The sequence below is a fragment of the Mesoplodon bidens genome, assembly GCF_964165515.1.
Source record: "Mesoplodon bidens genome assembly, chromosome: 15".
Lineage (NCBI taxonomy): Eukaryota > Metazoa > Chordata > Mammalia > Artiodactyla > Ziphiidae > Mesoplodon > Mesoplodon bidens.
Window position 1 is genome coordinate 24,418,133 of NC_138171.1, and position 18,972 is coordinate 24,437,104.

Sequence of the window (18,972 nt, forward strand, 5' to 3'; positions counted from 1 at the left end):
CTTCTCCTGCCCCCTCCCCTATTCCAAGCCAGGGTGTTAGAACAATGGAATGGAAAAGACTGTGCACGAAAGGCCAGCGCCAGCTCTGAGGGACACCTATGGGGCAGCAGTTGGGAAGGGGTCTCACCTCGTAACAGGCTCATCTCCAAACTTCATGAGCAGGCGGATAGCTGTAGGTGCTGTGTAGAACTTGGTCACCTTGTGCTTGTCCACAATACTCCATAGGCGGCTCATGTCCGGGTATGTGGGAATCCCCTCAAACTGACCCCAGTAATGGCTGGTCATTTTTGGCCCTTCTCAATAGTCCCTCCATTCCCCTACCATCCCCTCAGGCTCAGCATTTTGCCCTTTCTGACAAATCCATGGCTTCACTCCCTTACCAGACAAGCCAAGAGACCTTCCCCGTCAGGATATACAACCCCCTAAGAACTCCTCTTTCTCCAGGAAACAGGTCATTGTATAAGTCCCTCTGCCTCTAGACCAAGTGGCTTTGGGAGGTTGTCACCCAGGATCATCTTGTCCATCCCCTAAATAAACCAAGTAGCCCTGAGTCCCAGCACCCTGCTTACCAAAACACTGGTGGCACCGTTGGCCAGTGGCCCATAGGTGACATAGGAGTGGCCAGTGATCCAGCCAATGTCTGCTGTGCACCAGAACACATCCTCCGCATGGAAGTCAAACACATACTTGAAGGTTGTGGCCACATAGAGCATGTAGCCCCCAACTGTGTGTACCACACCCTGGGGAGAAAACGGGGCCTCAGGTTGGAGCCTTGGGCTCACCCCCACTGACTACCAAATAGGCTGGACAGAACTAGAGGAAAAGCCTCCTCAGGGCTTCTGGTCCTGACAGCATCCCTCTCACAGCATCCATCTCTCTTCCACCCTCTTCGCATGTTCCCATCTCACATCCCACATGTATTTATAGTCAGTCCATCATTCACACCCACACCGTAAGATGGTATTTCTGAACCACCCACATTACTCTCACATACATGAACAGTTCTAGTACACTCACATCTAATAGTGTCTCTATTGTGTGTTTGTGCACACACACTCAATTATATGTTGACACAGTGAGAGTAGAAAAAAAAAAGATAATCTTCTTTGCTTACTCCATCGATACACCATCCCTAGGAAAGAGAGGCCCAAATTGTGTCTCTAAAGGTCCATTGAGGAATATCCAAAGCATGTGGAGAGAATAATTTATGGATGGGTGAGTGGAAGGTAGAGTGACATATCTTTCAAGTCAATGGACGAGTCAGAGTTTTAAGTGTTTCCAGCTCCCACACTGTGCCCTGGGAGGTACTAGATGTTAATAGTGTGGCAAGTGGAAGGGACTGAACTCTAAGAGCTGTAGTCGAGAAGGCCAAGAGTGATCCTTGTGCCTACTCTGGGCCTTGACTTTACAGGCAGCTCTTCTTCAACCAAACCACGTGGATATGGGCAGGGAACATAGATGTCAGCCATACGGATTGATCCTTTCCTCCTTTTCTGGGCACCATGAAAGCTTCCACCTGAATGTCTCACCCAGGGCCTCACCATCAGTGATTGAGGATTTATGTCAATTTGATTTAGAAAAGGTAACATGCCATTTCTTTTTTCTTTTCAAGATTTATTATTTATTTATTTAAATTACTTTCTGTCTGCGTCGGGTCTTAGTTGTGACATGTGGAATCTTCATTGAGGCATGCAGGATCTTTCATTGTGGCATGCGGGCTTCTGTCTAGCTGTGGTGCATGGGTTCCAGAGCACGTGGGCTCTGTAGGTTGTGGCACAAGAGCTCTGGTTGCAGTACAAGGGCTCTAGTTGAGGCATGCGAGCTCAGTAGTTGTGGCACGTGGTCTTAGTTGCCCCGTGGCATGTGGGATCTTAGTTCGAACCCACGTACCCTGAATTGTAAGGCGAATGCTTTACCACTGGACCACCAGGGAAGTCCCTAACATGACATTTCTGAAACTCAGGGTTGTACAGTAAAATTCATGTCATTACATGCTTCCTCAGAAACTCACTTCTCACCCCTACACAGTGTATGTGTACACACACACACACACACACACACACACACACACACACACACTTGCCTTGGGTTTGCCTGTGGAGCCACTGGTATATAGGATGAAGAGTGGGTCTTCAGCATCACACCACTCAGGTTCACACTCATCCCCTGCCTCTTGCATGAGTTCATGCCACCACATGTCAACCCCCTCATTCCAGGAGATCTGCAGGGGGAAGAAGACAGGAATGGGCAGGGAGGAACTGTGAATAGCTCAAGCTGGGGGCAAAGGACACCCCTACTTAGCACCTGGACGGGCCAGGGTGGGACTGGCAGACGGGGGTCCTGGGAGGGAGGAAGGGCCCTGCAAGGGTGGAATTGGGCAGAGAGAATAGAAACGGAACAGGAGGCTTCTTTGGTACTTCCAGCACCCTGCTCCAGAGCTACTCTCACCTGGCCTCAGGCTAAGGAGGGCCCCTCAGTTGGTCCTTTCTCATTCTTCAATTCCTAGCTTAAATGTCACCTTCTTGGAAGGGCTTTCCCTGAACAGTATCTGATAGGTTCCCATCCCCACCCTCACCCCTGCTATTATTCTTTTTTTTTTTTTTTTTGGCCACGCAGTGCAGCTTGTGGGATCTTAGTTCCCTGACCAGGGATCGAACCCCGGCCTTTAGCAGTGAAAGCGGGGAGTCTTAACCACTGGACCACCAGGGAATTCCCACCCCTGCTATTATTCTTGATCACAGCACCTTATTTCTTTCCCACACAGCACATATTTCCTGTTATTTTATTTAGCTGTTATTTTATTTTGCTTGATTACTGTCTCCCCAAGTAGATAGTAACCTCTATGAGTGCAGTGGCATGTCTGCCTTTCCCGCCCCTCCCACCAAATCCCCAACACCTAGTAAAATGCCTAGAACTCAAAAGGCACTCAGTAAATTTTTTTAGATGAGTGAATATGCACACACAAGCCTACATACACACGTATGTACTTATGGGACTAGTGGCTCATCAGCAGGAATGTGGACACCACACAATTCAGAAATGCAGAATTAGTCAGAGCCACAGGTAAGGCGGGTACCTGGCCCCATTAGTTAGTAGCAAAAGAAGTCAACAGATCTTAGTCCAAGCATCTTTTTCTGCATGTCTAGACATCATCCACATCTGGAGGTTCCTACCCCAACTCTGCCCCTGCCTTTACACCACTGGTACCAATGGGTTTCTCATAAAGACACTTGCTTGAGGTTCCATTCAGCAGGAAACCTTGTCTTAAGTTGGTGGAAAAGGACCAAGGTGAATTTCTCCCACTAGAGGGATGTCCCCGTATACTGGTGTGTGTTTGTTTGATAACTACTTCTGGATCTGTCATCCTGACATTTTTCTAAACTCTCTTTGAAACTCCTTTACTTTCCCAGTTATATCGCCTGTTTGAAAAATCCGGTCTTCTGAGTCTACTCTTTCCTGAGTGAAGTGTGTTCCCTGAATTTGTCCAAAAGTTGCACTGGATTTCGATTCCCAGTTCTGCCACTTCCTAGCTGTATATGACCTTGGGTAAGCCACTCTACCTCAAGTCACTCATTTTTAAAATGAGGATAGTCATTCTTGCCCTAATAGTCACAGGATTTGGGGAACATCAGAAGAGAACTGTATTACCTAGTAAACATGAAGCCTTGAATTGTCCTGGGGTGTAGGGAAGACTGATGAATGTCATGAAGGTGAGAAGTTATTTCAGTTCCGCTGAACTCCTCTGGGAGGTGAAATAAGAATGTGATGATGGGGACTACTGGGAGTTTGCTTTAGCTGTCACGAAACTCTTTCATATTCATTAGCTTCTTGTTCTATGGCCCTGGCTGGCAGGTAGACCTGATAGTGTAAGAGAAACACCCTACTCCCATTATATGGCTCTACGGTAATTTACTGTGTCCACATTAAAAAACCTCAAAGTTTTAGACAACACATACCTTGATAAATTATAAAATTACAACTCCCCTCTCTCTGTACTATCTGCCCCTTACTCTGGAGAATTTGAAGCTTCTGGCACATAAGCATCATAACAATCACAAGTCCAGGCCAAGAGAGGCACCATTAAGAAGAAAAAGAAAGAAGAGAGAGAAGCTGCCCACAGCTAGAAAACACAAAAATACACCCTATTTTTTTTTTACTGGAATAGCCATATGGGTCTACACATACATTGTCACATGGATAATTTTTTTCCCACCAGATGATCTGCTTGAGATGAGGACATTAATGTATTTAAGCAGAAGTGCATCAAGAATGCTTGGGCAGGGCTTCCCCGGTGGCGCAGTGGTTGAGAGTCCGCCTGCCGATGCAGGGGACACAGGTTCGTGTCCCGGTCCGGGAAGATCCCACATGCTGCGGAGCTGCTAGGCCCGTGAGCCATGGCCGCTGAGCCTGTGCGTCCGGAGCCTGTGCTCCGCAACGGGAGAGGCCACAACAGTGAGAGGCCCGCGTATCACAAAAAAAAAAAAAAAAAAAAAAAAGAATGCTTGGGCAAATGGCGCTGGTCTACAGTGCTGGTGTGAGTTGTCATAGAAAAGGCACTAGGTACAAGTAAGGGCAAAGCATAGTTATACTGTGGCAGTGAGGGGACTCTTGTAATCTTGTAAAACTGTTTCTTTTGTGGGTGTGGGTAAGAAGGGGTGGGGTGGGTACTCCAGGTGTGGCGCTGATAACCAGCACCAGGAAGCAGGGTGAGCTCAATTAGTGGCACATATGTTGGTTGTGAATTAGGTGTATACTTATGAGGGCCCAGTGCTTTGAACCAGGAAAAGGTTTGAATTTTCTGAAATAAGAATCGAGGAGTTGGCCTTTGTTATTGGACCAGAATAGCCTTAGGGAGGGCAGCCGCCAGGTGTGAGAGAAAAATATGAGGAAGCTCATAGGTAACATGGTTGAGGAAGGTACCTGCCAACGGTACCAGGTCCTCCCTTGAAGATTGCTTAAGGATGAAGGGGTTTGGAGCTCTGCCAAGATTTCTGCAGCTTTGACTGCAGTCCTCAGACCTGGACTTTGTAAGCCAATTTTTATGGTCTTTGGTTTTTTGGTAACTGGCTATTTTCACCTTCAAGAAACAAAAATCCAGGAGCCTGTGACCTAATGGTCTCTGGTATTAAGAATTATAAGAGTCTATTTCTTTTCTAGATTCTCTTTTAGAAATGCCAGCCTGTCTGCTATATAGAAATGATAAAAGCTAACATTTATGGAGTAGTTACTATGTGCCAAACACCTTACATACATTGACAAAACCCTATCAGGTAGCTACAGTTTTATCCTTATTTTAGAGACGGGGACACTGAAGCAAGGGAGCCTAAGTAACTTGCCCAAGTTCCCACAATAGCAGGTGACAGAGCCAAGATTTGAACCCAAGTAGTCTGGCTCCAGAGCCTATACTCTAACCACTAAGTTTGTTTCCTTTTTCAAGAGAAAAGTCTTAGGTCCCTGCCTGAATTTTAAGATGAAAGCATTGTCTCCTGGGAATCAGATCTGTCTCCACCATGCTAATGAGAACAGAGAAAAGGGGGATTATATTTACCATTAGCCTAAGAGGTAGATCATAGCAGATTTAGAGTAAGACACCCTAGGAGGATGGTAAAACTCAGAGGAATAGTGGCTCTTATGTTTTGTTTTAGTAAGGGAAGCGGGTTCCTTCAAAGCATATACTCTCATCTCTCCATTACTGATAAGGGAATTGAAGCCCAGAGAGAAGAGGTGACTCATTCAAGGTCATACAGCTAGAAATTGGTCTCTGGACTCCAAGCCCAGTCTCTCCCCTATACTAATTGGCTTTGAGTTCCCACTTAGAGATCTCCCTTCTTAGAACCACCTACAATGTAACTTTTGTTCAATTTAGCATTTAATTATATCAGAGTTTATAAATCCCAAAGTAGTTTATAAATATATTTAGGAAGCTTCTTCTCTGCTGCCCTATGTAAAACTTAGGTTTTCATTTGTAATACACATCTAACTGCCCAACTTGATGGTGAATTCCCAAGGTCAAGGTCTGTACCTCCTCTACCTGTTCCTCCTCCTGTCTCTCCTGGTTCTGCCTCAACTAAGTGCACAGTAAAAACTTTCTGACAAGTTTACTTGGTCCTCTCTCCCACAGTGGTCCTAAGCAGGAGGAATGAAATGGAATGTCTGTTGCTACCTCTCTGAGATCCATGCTCTATGCCAATTCAGAGAGGTAGCAACAAGCATTTGGTTTCATGACCCTTCAGAGTGACTTAGATGGCAAAGGACCTAGAAGCAGAGAGAAGGGGGTTAGGTCTGGCAGCCACCTCAATGGGGCAAACAGGCAAAGAGCAGATGGACACACAAACAAGCATGTAGGGAAGCAGTGCCCAAGGCAGTGCAGAGGTGGATACCTGGGGCCAGATGCGCTTGGGTTTCTCTTTCAGCTTATCCTGTTAAGAGCCCGTGGAAAGGGTGGTGAGCAGAGTCTGAGGATAGGGGAGTGGGAGGGAAGGGTCACTGTGCCCCAAACCTCTGGCTGCCTCTTTTCCCTCAGGCCCCTCTCTCACTGGTCCTCCCAGCCTCCATTTTCCTGATCCTCTTCACAGCCCCTATACACTCAGAACCCCTAATGCAGACAGGGGTCTCCAATCTTCCTAGACTAGACTGAAGTCTCTCTAGCCCTAAGACCGCTCGGAGCCCCTCAAGTCACAGAGTCTCAGGAACCCTCTGTCCTTCTGGACCCTGGAGCTTTCATCCTTCATGCCCCTTAGACCTGGAGGCCACCATTGGGCTTTTCCATCAGAAGCGTGTATCCAAAGCTAATGAGGGCCATGTCTTGAGGGGCAGATCCCGGTCCTTTCATGGTGGGACCACACAGGTAGCCCACCCCAAACCACAGCCCAGTAATCAAGATGACTACAGATAGTCACCCAAGTCAGCCCATTTCTAACCCAAGCCCAAGCCTTGAATGTCCCTTGTGCCCATTAGAATACCCCAACAAGCACAGGAGTCTTCCTCACAATCTCTCATGCTAAGTTCCCAAGGTACAAGGGGCTCCCTACCTACATCCAAGGTCAAAGTCCCCCAGCTCCCAGCCAGCCCTGCCAGAGGAGCCATTCCTAGGATTGCTCCCAGATCCTCAGCATTATGATGAGGAAACAAAGAAGAACATCGGGAACTTCCTGGGCAGGAAGAGGGAGCCACTTTGAGCCCAGAGGAGGGCATAGAAGTACCAGACTCACCTGTACATCCGGGCATGGCCTCTTAATCGGGGGGGACTGGCTGGGAGAGTCACCTGTGCCCAGTTCTGCCCGCCCCAGGTGCTTGACCACAATGCAGCATCTCACTGGGAAACCCCTGGAGGAAAGAAAAGCCTGAAGTGGTGGGCTGGTTGGCTCAAAAGAGAATTTGGCAAGACCCACCCATGTCCATCTAGGGTGGGAGGGACAAAGGGGACCTGGCACTGGGGAAATGCCTAGTCAACTCAGAGCAGTAGCCAGCAGACCAAACACACTTACTTCTCCCGACACTTCTCCAGGGCCTCGTCAGCCAGCTCCTTCAGGTTCACAAGCTTTTCCCCCCTGTAGAAGGCATCTTTGGGGAGCAACAGACATTCCAAGCCTTAGGAAGGCACCACACTCCTAGCCCTTTATCCCTAGTGAGCACAATGTCCACAGTCCTCCTGTGGGTAGGCCTCTTGTCTCTGGCTCTTCCAGCTGATTTGAGCTGACAGAGGGTAGGCTGAGGTGGAACCAGGAGACGAAGGGTAGGCTGTCCCTACCCTTTACGCCGAGCAGTCCCAAATACCAACTAGCTGACTGAAGACCAAGACTTTGGGTGTGGGGGTTTTGGAGAAGGGGTGAGAGAAGTAGTCACCTGTAGTGATGAGAAGGCTGCAGCTGGAATCCAGGATCCGTTCACAAAGAGACTCTGAAGAGAAGCCCGCAAACTAGGGAAGGGAAGAAAGACTGAAGGAGAGGGCGACCCAGGGATCGAGTGAACAAGGAAAGGAGTCACTTATAAAACCTTCAGGGTCTCTAAGCCAAGGTCATAGAAGAAACTGGATAACTGATAAGGAACCTATGACATTCTAAACTCCTTAGTCTGGTTCTTAAGACCCTCCATCATCCAGGCCCAACTTACTTATCATGAGCCCTATCCCCCACCAGGCCCCTTTTTCCAGCCCAAATTCCTACCACAATGGAGTGCAGAGCCCCAAGGCGGGCACAAGCCAGCATGGCCACCACGAGCTCCAGTATCATGGGCATGTAGATGGCCACTCGGTCGCCCTTGCAAATGCCTGCAGGTAAAGGACACAGACCATGGACCATGGTGGACCCTACCTGCTGCTACGTGCTCCCTTTCATCCAGTTACCCACTGCCACACCCCCGCCCCCACAGCTGACCTTTTTGGTTCCTCTGTTACCAGATGCCTTCTATTCCTTGTCTACTTTCCCCAAGTCCTCAGATACCCCAAGGCTGGGCTTTCCAGTCCTTTCCCCATATCCCCACACTCACCCTGTTTTCGGAGAACATTGCTGAAATGACACACTTGGACCAGAAGTTCACGGTATGTGATCTGGGTGGTCTCCTCTGGCTCATTGCCCTCCCTGAGATACATCAGAAAGAGCCAGTCATTAGGGAGTATGACCTCTTCCCCAAACAAAAAACTAGGAACAGTCATAAAATCCATTCAGTAACACCAAGGCCTGGGAATGTCCCGTGAGGGTGAGCCATCTGCCACCACACCTTGAGCTGACTGGTCAGATACATTGGCTTTACAAGGTATACTTTATTCACAAGCTGTGTGTCACAGGAAAATGCACTGCCATCTCTGAACCTCATTTAATTTGATAAAATGGGATGATGGTTTTCTCTCTTCCATCCTAGGCATGTATTAAGGAGAACTTATATCATGGATGTGATTCTTCCTGAAAGTGATGTCAACTGCACTGGTGTTACTCAAGTGGGGTCTCCAGATCACTTGCACCCAAGTCACCTAGGGAACTTGTTAAAATGTAGATTCCTGAGTCCAAATTTAGAATCACAATCACAACGTCCAAGAATCTGCTTCTTTACTACAAGGTATAAATAATCAGTAATAATAAGGACCTACTGTATAGCACAGGGAACTCTACTCAGTACTCTGTAATGGCCTACATGGGAAAAGAATCTAAAAAAGAGTGGATATATGTATATGTATAACAGATTCACTTTGCTGTACACCTGAAACTAACACAACATTGTAAGTCAACTATACTCCAATAAGAATTTAAAAAAACAAAGGATCAGTAGGTAATTCTGATGCATATTTAAAGTTAAGACTCACTACCCTCTATCAGCTGATTTCTACCTCCTCAGCCTTGCCTCCTACTCCTATCTAGGCTTCAGCCTGGTTTCTTTCAGTCATTCTTTCATTTATTCATTTGCTTATTCAACTCCTATGTGCTATATATATTTATAGAAATAAGGCACTGATGAACAAGATAAGCAAGATCCCTGACAACATGGAGCTTATATTCCAATGATAGTGCAGGAAATATACAAGTAAAAAATATAACCAAGATAATTTCAGATTATGATAAGCATTATGAAGGATATAAAGAATGACATAATAATGACTGAGAAATAATTTTCAAAAAGACATCTTAAGGAACTTTCAGACTGTATGCAAAGATTTAACTATAAGAATATTCCCCTCAGTATTATTTTTCAATTTTATGATTTTCAAATAAGTAATACATACAAATGGTACTGCATAAAAAGATATGTAATGAGAAGTGTCCCTCCCACCCCTACCCTCCAATCACCCTGCCTCCTGGCAACCATTGTAACTACTATGTTGTGTAACTTTCCAGAAATAGTATGCAGACAGGGCCACTCCTAGTAAGATGAAGGGTATAGGGCAATTGAACTAGTGAGGAATAACCAAGAATTCACTTTGGAAGAAGGCTACACCGTTAGCATCTTTCAAAAGGTCCTTGGGATATCGTTGAAGATGGAAATTTTAAAAATGAATTTAAAAAACTGAATTTTAATGCTGTTCATAAGAGAAATAAGTACTTCACAGTCCCCAACCAAGCACAGAATGGGAAAGTGGGAAAGAGCTGCTTCAACAATAGGACAGGCCTATTAGACAAGCATATATGCATGCATTTATGTTTATGTATTCTCTTTTTTTTCTATACAAATGATGGCATACGATATACACTACTCTGTATCTTGTTTTTTATTAAATATAATACACATCCAATAAACTGCACAAATCTTAAGTATAGAGCTTGATCATCTTGCATTGTTTTGAAATTTAACAATATATCTTGACATTATTTTCCATTAAGACTTACAGTGCTATTTCATTTTCTTTGGCATCTGCATAATGTTCCACTGTTTGTGTATGCCATAATTTATATTTAATAAATATTTCAGTGAATATCGTTTTTAATATGTCATTTACTCACTTGAAAATATACCTGTAGGATGAATTAGTAGAAGTGAAATCGTTGAGTCAAAGGATATGTACATTTTAAATATTCATAAATATTAGAGGATAGCTACTTTAAGTAAGATGGTCAGGGAAGGCCTCTCTCTGGAGAGATGATATTTGAGCTAAGACCCAAGTAATGAGAAGTAGGCAACTATGTAAGGTCTTGGGAAGAGTATCCTGGGCAAAGAGAACATCAAAATTTGGAAAGGCACTGAGGTGGTAAAGAGCTTGGCCTATTCAAAGAACAGAAAGGAAGCCAGTATGGCTGGAGCATAGTGAGCAAGAAGGCGGGTAAGAATCAGAGGTAGGCAGCAGCCAGATCACATAGGGCCTTGTAGGCATGGTAAGAAGTCTTAATTTTATTCTAAGTAGGTTCCGCCTGGCTTCCCTTATACACAAAGTCCCACGTCCACACTCTTAATCATGCCATTGCCCCTGCTCAGAATGCCTTCCCACCTCCTTCAGGCTCCAGCACCACGTAGCCCCCCCATAAAGGTCATTTTGTTCCCTCTTCCTTACTACCCAGAGTACTTACGAAGGAGGTAACTGAAACTCAGAGAGATATAGTAACTTGGTCCAGGTCACACAATAATAGGTGGCAGAGCCAAGAATAGATCCTCAGGTCTTCTGATTTCAAGTCGGGACTCTTTCTCATCATGCTGTGAAGGACAGCGACTAGCAGGGAAGCCAGGCCTTTGGAGATTTCACAGAAGATTATCAGCTTCTTTCCAGTTCCTGGCTAGATGAGTTAGTTACTATCCTCTCCTTGGCTTAGCCCTCCTAGGGCTGAGAGGAGACAAGCACAGAGAGCTATCTAAAGTGGGAAGGAATGGGGAGAGAGGAAGCTGGCAAATGGCCCTGAAGTCCAGATGCGAAAAAGCCATTTCCAAAACTGGCTCACTGACGAGTGGCACACCAGAACATCTCTAGTTACAGCTAAATGCCAACATATACAACACACCCATGCATACCAGCTGACCTGTATGCATTCACATACATAAAATCATATATACTTATATAAAAACACTGTAGGGCTTCCCTGGTGGCGCAGTGGTTGAGAGTCCGCCTGCCGATGCAGAGGACACAGGTTCGTGCCCCAGTCCAGGAAGATCCCACATGCCACAGAGCGGCTAGGCCCATGAGCCATGGCCGCTGAGCCTGCGCGTCTGGAGCCTGTGCTCCGCAACGGGAGAGGCCACAACAGTGAGAGGCCTGCGTACCAAAAAAAAAAAAAACAAACAAACACTGTAGAAATACAAGCTGCTCATTTGCACACATAGGCACAAATAGCATAAGCATATGGACCTAGGCAAGTGTATGTATGTACCACACATTTACGTACCCATGTATGTGTACAGCTTGCCCCACCAGAAACTCTCTATCACATTATTGTTTCATTTTCTTCATGGAACTTTCTATGATTTGAAATTATCTCATGTATTTTATTCACTTGTATATTATCTTCATCTTTCACTGGAATATAAACTCCATGAAAACAAAGACCTTGTCTGTTTTGTTCATTGCTACATCCCTAGCACTTAGAATAGAGCCTGGTACATAGAAGGTGCCCAGGAATATATAAGCACAAATCTATACAAGAACAGCTTACTTGAGCCCACTTCCAGTTACACACACAGAGTGTACATCCCTCTCCCTGGCTCTGGGCTTAAGTTATACATTATTGATATAGGCACCTTACTCCTTCCAGTGTCTTCTTTCTCTGACATACACACCCAGCTGGGGCCCCTGGCTGGTTGGGAGAGGGGAGGGGACAAAGTACTAGTCTCAGCCCTCTAGGATGTTAAGAGATTTTTGCTTTGCGACCACCTAGAGGCGTGGGATAGGAAGGGTGGGAGGGAGACGCAAGAGGGAGGGGATATGGGGATATATGTATACATATAGCTGATTCACTTTGTTATACAGCAGAAACTAACACAACATTGTAAAGCAATTATACTCCAATAAAGATGTTAAAAAAATAAAAGAAAAATAAAAGAACATCCAATTTAGTCTCCTAACTCCAAAGAAATCCAAAAAGTCCATTTGCTGTGCTCAAGGTCACATAGTACAATAGACTGTGGCAGATCAGGGACCAGGACTCAGGGTCCAGGCCTCTTTCTTCTAAACTGGGAGCTGCAAACTCAAAAATCAATAGGGTTCAGGGGCTTCCCTGGTGGCACAGTGGTTAAGAATCCGCCTGCCAATGCAGGGAACATGGGTTCGAGCCTTGGTCCAGGAAGATCCCACATGCCATGGAGCAACTAAGCCCGTGTGCCACAACTACTGAGTCTGCGCTCTAGAGCCCGCGAGCCACAACTACTGAGCCCATGTGCCACAACTACTGAAGCCCGCACACCTAGAGCCCGTTCTCCGCAACAAGAGAAGCCACTGCGATGAGAAGACTGTGCACCGCATCGAAGAGTAGCCCCTGCTCGCCGCAGCTAGAGAAAGCCTGCGTGCAGCAACGAAGACCCAATGCAGCCAAAAATAAATAGATAAATTAATTTAATTAATTTTAAAAAAAGAAAGTGAAAAGACAACCCACAGAATGGGAAAAATATTTGGAAAAAAAAAAGAACGAAATCTCGCCATTTGTGATAACATGGATGGACCTAGAGGGTATTATGCTAAATGAAGTAAGTCAAACAGAGAAAGACAAATACCATATGATTTCACTTATATGTAGACTCTAAAAACAAAATAAACGAACATAATGAAAGAGAAACATATTCATAGATACAGAGAACAAACTAAAGGTTGCTGGGGGGTTGGGCAGGGGGGAAGGATGGGTGAAACAGGCAAAGGAGCTTAAGAGGTACAAACTTCCAGTTATAAAATAAAAAAGTCTTGGGGATGTAATGTACAGCATAGGGAATATAGTTAATAATACTATAACTTTGTATGGTGACAGATGGTAGCTAGACTTATTGTGATCATTTTTGTAATGTATAAAACTATCGAATCACTATGTTATACACCTGAAACCAATATAATATTGTAAGTAAATTATACTTCAATTAGAAAAAGCCTAGGTGAAATATCAATATATGTCAAGTGTAGAAAGTGATATGTTTGGAATGTTTCATAATTTTAAAATTTGAATCATAATAAAACCTTTTAATATATCCAAAAAAGAAAATAGCAGCGTATGTGCAATGACACTTAGTTTTGGGGGGACAATAGGGAGAGGCAGGGACTGGAAAACTGGAGAATACATGCTCTGGCAAGAAGAGGCATCTAGTATTTAAACTTAGTGTCTATTAACTTTGCCCTCTGGGAATAAGGTCTCAGTGTTGCCAATTTTTTCAGTTTTTCAAAGAGGCCTGAAATCTGTTTCTAAATTTTTAAGTGTTGACAATTAATTTTTTGAAATTATTTTTATTGGAGTATAGTTGTTTTACAATGTTGTGTTAGTTTCTTCGGTACAGCAAAGTGAATCAGTTATATGTATACATATATCCCCTCTTTTTTCGGTTTCCTTCCCATTTAGGTCACCACAGAGCACTGAGTAGACTTTCCTGTGCTATACAGTAGGTCCTCATTAGTTATCTATTTTATGACAATTAATTTTTAAAAGTTTTAAACACTGTGGTCAAACAAAACTATTAATGAGAGATTTAGCTGATGGGCTACAGATTGGGAACACTTGCTGTAGACCCAACTACTTCCCTCTCACCTGGAGGCCATATGGTATGGAACAACTCAAAGTATATAATCTTCTCATATTTTTCTTCCAGGAAAACTTCTGCAACTACCTTACCCTTATACTCTCCAAATTTTACTGTAACCCATTACTGATTCAAAATATATGTAGAATTAGACTACTTCCCTTCACATCTACTTCTACTATCATAGTCCAAAATCACCATTAGGTAAGTCAGATCATGTCATTCCTCTGCTCAAAATGCAAGTCCTCACACTGGCCTACTAGTTCCTACATGATCTATTCCCTCATTACCTCTTTGTCCTCAAGTACTCCCATTCTCTCTTCCTCTCCCTCTCTCTCTGTTCCAGCCACACAGCCTCCACACTGTTCGGCAAGAACACCAAGCACACTTTGCCTCAGAGCTTTTGCCCTCTACTTGAGCATTCTTCCCCCAGATAGCCACATGACTTATTCCCTATCTTTGAGTTATTGCTCAAATGTTGGCTTCTCAGTGAGGTCATTCTTGACCACTCCATATAAAGGGGCACTTCTTGTCCACCCCGCAGCCCCAGGTGCTCCAAGGTAACATCTTCCACGAAGTCTTCCCTAGTTTCTCTTTTCCTCCACCTACCTCAAAGCTGAAAGTTCTTTCTTCCTTCCGAGTCCCTTTATCTTTGTGATCTATTGGTTTACCTTGTATTGCATTTATTGGGGCCTTATTTTTCCCCTTATACCCTGGGTTCTTGAAGGGCAGGGATCATGTCTTCGTTTCTGTCTCCTCTGAGCACAGTAGGCACAGTAAGTACTTAAGGTTCATGGTCAAATCATTGAAAAACTTATAATTGATTAATGACAGGGAAGACTAGAGCTCTCCTCTTAATATGAGAAGGATAGTCATTGGATTGGAGATTTTAGTTCCCTAGACTAGCAGAAAAGTAAGGCACAAGATAGGAGGAAAGAGCTGCGGAAAAAAATAGGTGGGGAAAACTGGGTTCTTCACAGAAGCATCAGAAGGCAGGATCTAACCTAGTGGGTTAGGTCTTCCAGAGGAGAAACATCCCGATGAGAGGAGTCAAACCTGTTTTAAGAGGAAGACTGGACTGATCTGTTTAGCCTGGAGGTGAGAAGATACTGAGAGGCATGATAGTAAGTCGCAAATATCTGTATCTCTGTTGCCTCCACCCTAGCAGAAGCCACCTTCATCTCTTGCCTGGATGACCACAATGGCCCCAAACTGGTCTTCCACTTCACTCTTGCCCCCTTCCAATCCATACATAAACCAAGATGACCTATTATAAACACAAACCAGACCACAGCACCTCCTGCTTAAAACCCTCTAGTGGCTTCCATTGCATGTAGAAGAAAATCCAAACTTTTACTATGCCTTGTATCTTCTCCAACTCATCTTATGTCATTGTCCCATTCTGCTTAATAGACTCCAAACACATTAGCCTTCTGACCGACAGAACATGCCATGTTCTTTTCCTTTCTTTCTTGAACTCTTCGAATGGTTTGCTCTACCTCATGTTTCAGATCTCAGTTTAACTGTCAGTTCCTAGTGAGGCTTTCCATGACCACCCCAAGTAGCATTAGTCCTTCCTGTTATTCTTCATCACAAAACTGTTTATTTTTTTCATAGCATTTTTCTCAAGCTGTAATTATTTTATTATTTACTTATTTACTTTTTTTTTTGCTAATTGTCTGTCTCCCCTACTAGACTGTAAGCTTCCTGAAGGCAGAGACCATGTTAGTCTTGTTCCCTGCTGAATCCCCTGTACCTTGCAAGGAACTCTGTATATAGTAGATGCTCAATAAATACTTGCTGAATGAATGAATGAACCTGAAGGATAATTATGGGAAAGAAGCAGACTAGCATTTTGTAATTATAAATGGAAGAGCTAGGTCAATTGGGAGAGTTCAATATAAGGAAAGCCTTTCTAAGTGTCAGAGCTGTCCAGAAGCACAGGAGTGTGCAGGTTGGACCAGGGAAACCCTGACATCTACTTAATCATTCTTGTGGGAGTAGGGTCCTTGGAATTTTCATTTTATAAGCAACCATGTGATTCATGTTCAGTGAAGTTTGAGATGACCTTTAAGGCCCTTCCAACTTTGAGGTTCTTTGATTCTGTAAAATTAAGAAATAATGTGTTCTATGATCCATAAAGCACTGCACAAATGTGAAGCACTTGGATATAAGTATACCCTCAAGTCACTTTCCCTTTCACCAAGGGAGCAGGGAGTGGGAGCAACATAACTTGACCAATTAGCAGCTTAATGTTCCCTCTGGGTACTCCTGGCTGAACAGGGAAAAAGGCTGGCGGAGGAGGTGGGAGGAGGCAAATACCAAAGACTGAATCATAAATCACTTAGAATATGCCAGAGGAGGATAGGGCTTTTGATGTTCACCACCCTTATTTACAGATGAGAAACCTAGTGCACAGATGGGAAGTGATAGCCTCACGGTTACTGAGCACATTAGTAGCAGCATTACTGGCACGGCATGGTAGCCACAAGCCACATATAGCTATTGAACACTTGAAATGTGATGGAGGAACTGGATTTTAATTTAATTTAATTTAATCTATTTTAAATATTAACAGTCACCCGTGGCTAGCTCTAGAGTCTATATGTCTCTAGTTCAGGGCATTCTCCTGCTGAATGACATGGCCTCCAAAAGGGCAATGTTGTTTCCAAAACCAGAATTAGCATAAAGAAGAAAATCAAAGTGTAGGAGTCCTGAGAACTGTGCAGTGAAAGTCCACCAAATGTGGATTTTAGTATAGCTATGATCACCCAAGAGAATTGAAAACATACATCCCTACAAAAACTTGTACACAAAGTTCGTAGCAGCATTATTCATGATATCAAAAAGTGAAAACAATCCAAATATACATCAACAGAAGAATGGATAAATAAAATATGGTATGTCCATACAATGGAGTATTATTCTGCATAAAAAGTAATGAAGTACTGATACATGCTACAACATGGATGAACCTTGACAAGATTATGCTAACTGAAAGAAGCTAGACACAAAAGACCACATACGGTATGATTCTATTCATGTAAAATGTGCAGAAGGGCCAAAGCCATAGAGACAAAAAGTAGATTAGTGGTTGCCTAGGGCTGAGGCAAGGCAAGTTGGAAGAAAATGAAGAGTGATTGCTAATGAGTATGGGGTTTCTTTTTGGGGTGGTGAAAATGTTCTAGAATTGATTGTGATGATGGTTGCACAACTCTTTGAATATGCCAAAAGTCACTGAATTGTACTTTAAATGGGTAAATTATATGCTATGAATTATATCTGAAAAAATTTTAAACTTATTGTGGTTTTGATTAGAATTGCAAAAAGCACACAGATAAATTTGGGAAAAAAGGCAGACGTCTATACAAATCTTCCTTTCCTGAAAGATTGTACCTTAGCACTATTCATTCATTCATTCATTCATACTGTTCATTCATTCATACTGTCTCTTTCTATTTGCCTAAAGACTTGGTACTTATTTGTTTTATTTTTAGCATTATAGTCATATATTTCCCTCACTGGATTGTGAGTTCCTTAAAGGCAGGCAGGACATCCTTTTATCTGTTTCCTCCTCAGTGCCTAGCACAAAGTTTGACACACAGGGGGCACTTAATACATAATTGTGAAACGAATGGATAAAAATATGAACAAATAAATTCTTCTCACATGATCAGCCAGATCTAGGCTGATCAGAGTGAGAAAACATGGAAGGAAAGAGGGGGATAATAGAGGATACAAATGAAGAAGACAGATGCTAAACAGGCAGCAGGAAACAGACACAGAGGAAAAATATTTAAAACTTATGGAATGGAATTTGGAAACATATCAAGAAGAGTTTCTTGAGCCCCTACAGTGGGCTCAGTTCTGGACTCTATGCCAAAGAAGAGACTGGAAGAAGCCCTTGGATATGCAGTTCAGGTGGTGGGACACGTGCTTTGCAGTTTGAGCTATAATTACACCCTGTTCTCCTGCCAGCTATTTTCAGGCTTTGCTCCAGAGACCTTGTGCCTGTTCCCCCTGGCCAAAGTGGCTTTGGTGACAGTTGGATTCCACACGTCTTCTCTGTTGAGAAGGCAGACCTGGGCCAGTATAGAAGTTAACCCTTTTCCCATTGCCTACATGCCTGCTTACAGGAGGGAAATCATACACATTCATTCCTACCATCCAGTTGTTCCTGGATGAAACAACTATGCTAGCCTTCCTCAAAACAAGTGAATGAGGGCAGCCCTCCTAGCTCCTTTATTACCATAGCATTTGGAATGCTGCCTTAAACAGGAATATGCCTGGGTTAGAAAAAGAAAGTGGGAAGAACAGCCAGGAACAACATACTACATGTACATCAAGTCTCTCAAGTATAGCAGACACATGCAAAACTATTCGCTTCAATGGTTCTTTGTTATTTAGGTAGATATCATAGTTTAAATCAGTAGTTTTCAAGCTAGAGTACTCTATTCCTGTATGTACCTGAGCAGGAAAAGTTTTAAGAGAATAAGTGTCCAGAGACTCAACTTTCATATGTAATCTTTCCTAACACTGATCTAAGTTGGCTCTCCTTTCCCACTTTCTTTCTCCCACTTTATAAAAAAATGCCACCTCTCTCTCTTATCCCAAACCTTATTATGCCTCTACAATGCTGAGGTTAAAAAAAAACCTCCAGAGTGCCAAACAAAGGGACAATTTGAAAATGCATAACTTCAGAGGGAGAGCCCCAAGAAAGCAAATCAGAGAGCTTCCATAAGAAATCAATATTGAAAGGAGTAACATCTTAATTGACAAACTCATGGCAAGTCTACTTGCCTTATTTCTCCTAGAATTATAATTCAGAAGTTAAATTAGTTATCACAG

The 18,972-nt window shown here is 43.6% G+C and overlaps 1 protein-coding gene across 3 annotated transcripts in view; it reads right to left on the minus strand.

Annotated features, from left to right (window-relative positions):
* Nucleotides 1–18,972, minus strand: part of ACSS2 (acyl-CoA synthetase short chain family member 2) — a 50,195-nt gene that overhangs the window by 5,544 nt on the left and 25,679 nt on the right. For 2 of the 3 annotated variants that reach the window (XM_081256281.1, XM_081256279.1), the window contains exons 3-11: nt 8,488–8,579; nt 8,166–8,269; nt 7,846–7,918; nt 7,488–7,563; nt 7,212–7,326; nt 6,381–6,419; nt 2,084–2,221; nt 570–740; nt 128–261 (exon numbers count right to left, since the gene is read on the minus strand). In XM_081256281.1, coding sequence (XP_081112407.1) covers nt 128–261; nt 570–740; nt 2,084–2,221; nt 6,381–6,419; nt 7,212–7,326; nt 7,488–7,563; nt 7,846–7,918; nt 8,166–8,269; nt 8,488–8,579 — 942 coding nt within the window. The remainder of the gene's footprint in view (nt 1–127; nt 262–569; nt 741–2,083; nt 2,222–6,380; nt 6,420–7,211; nt 7,327–7,487; nt 7,564–7,845; nt 7,919–8,165; nt 8,270–8,487; nt 8,580–18,972) is intronic. The other variant, XM_081256280.1, reaches the window with a different exon arrangement.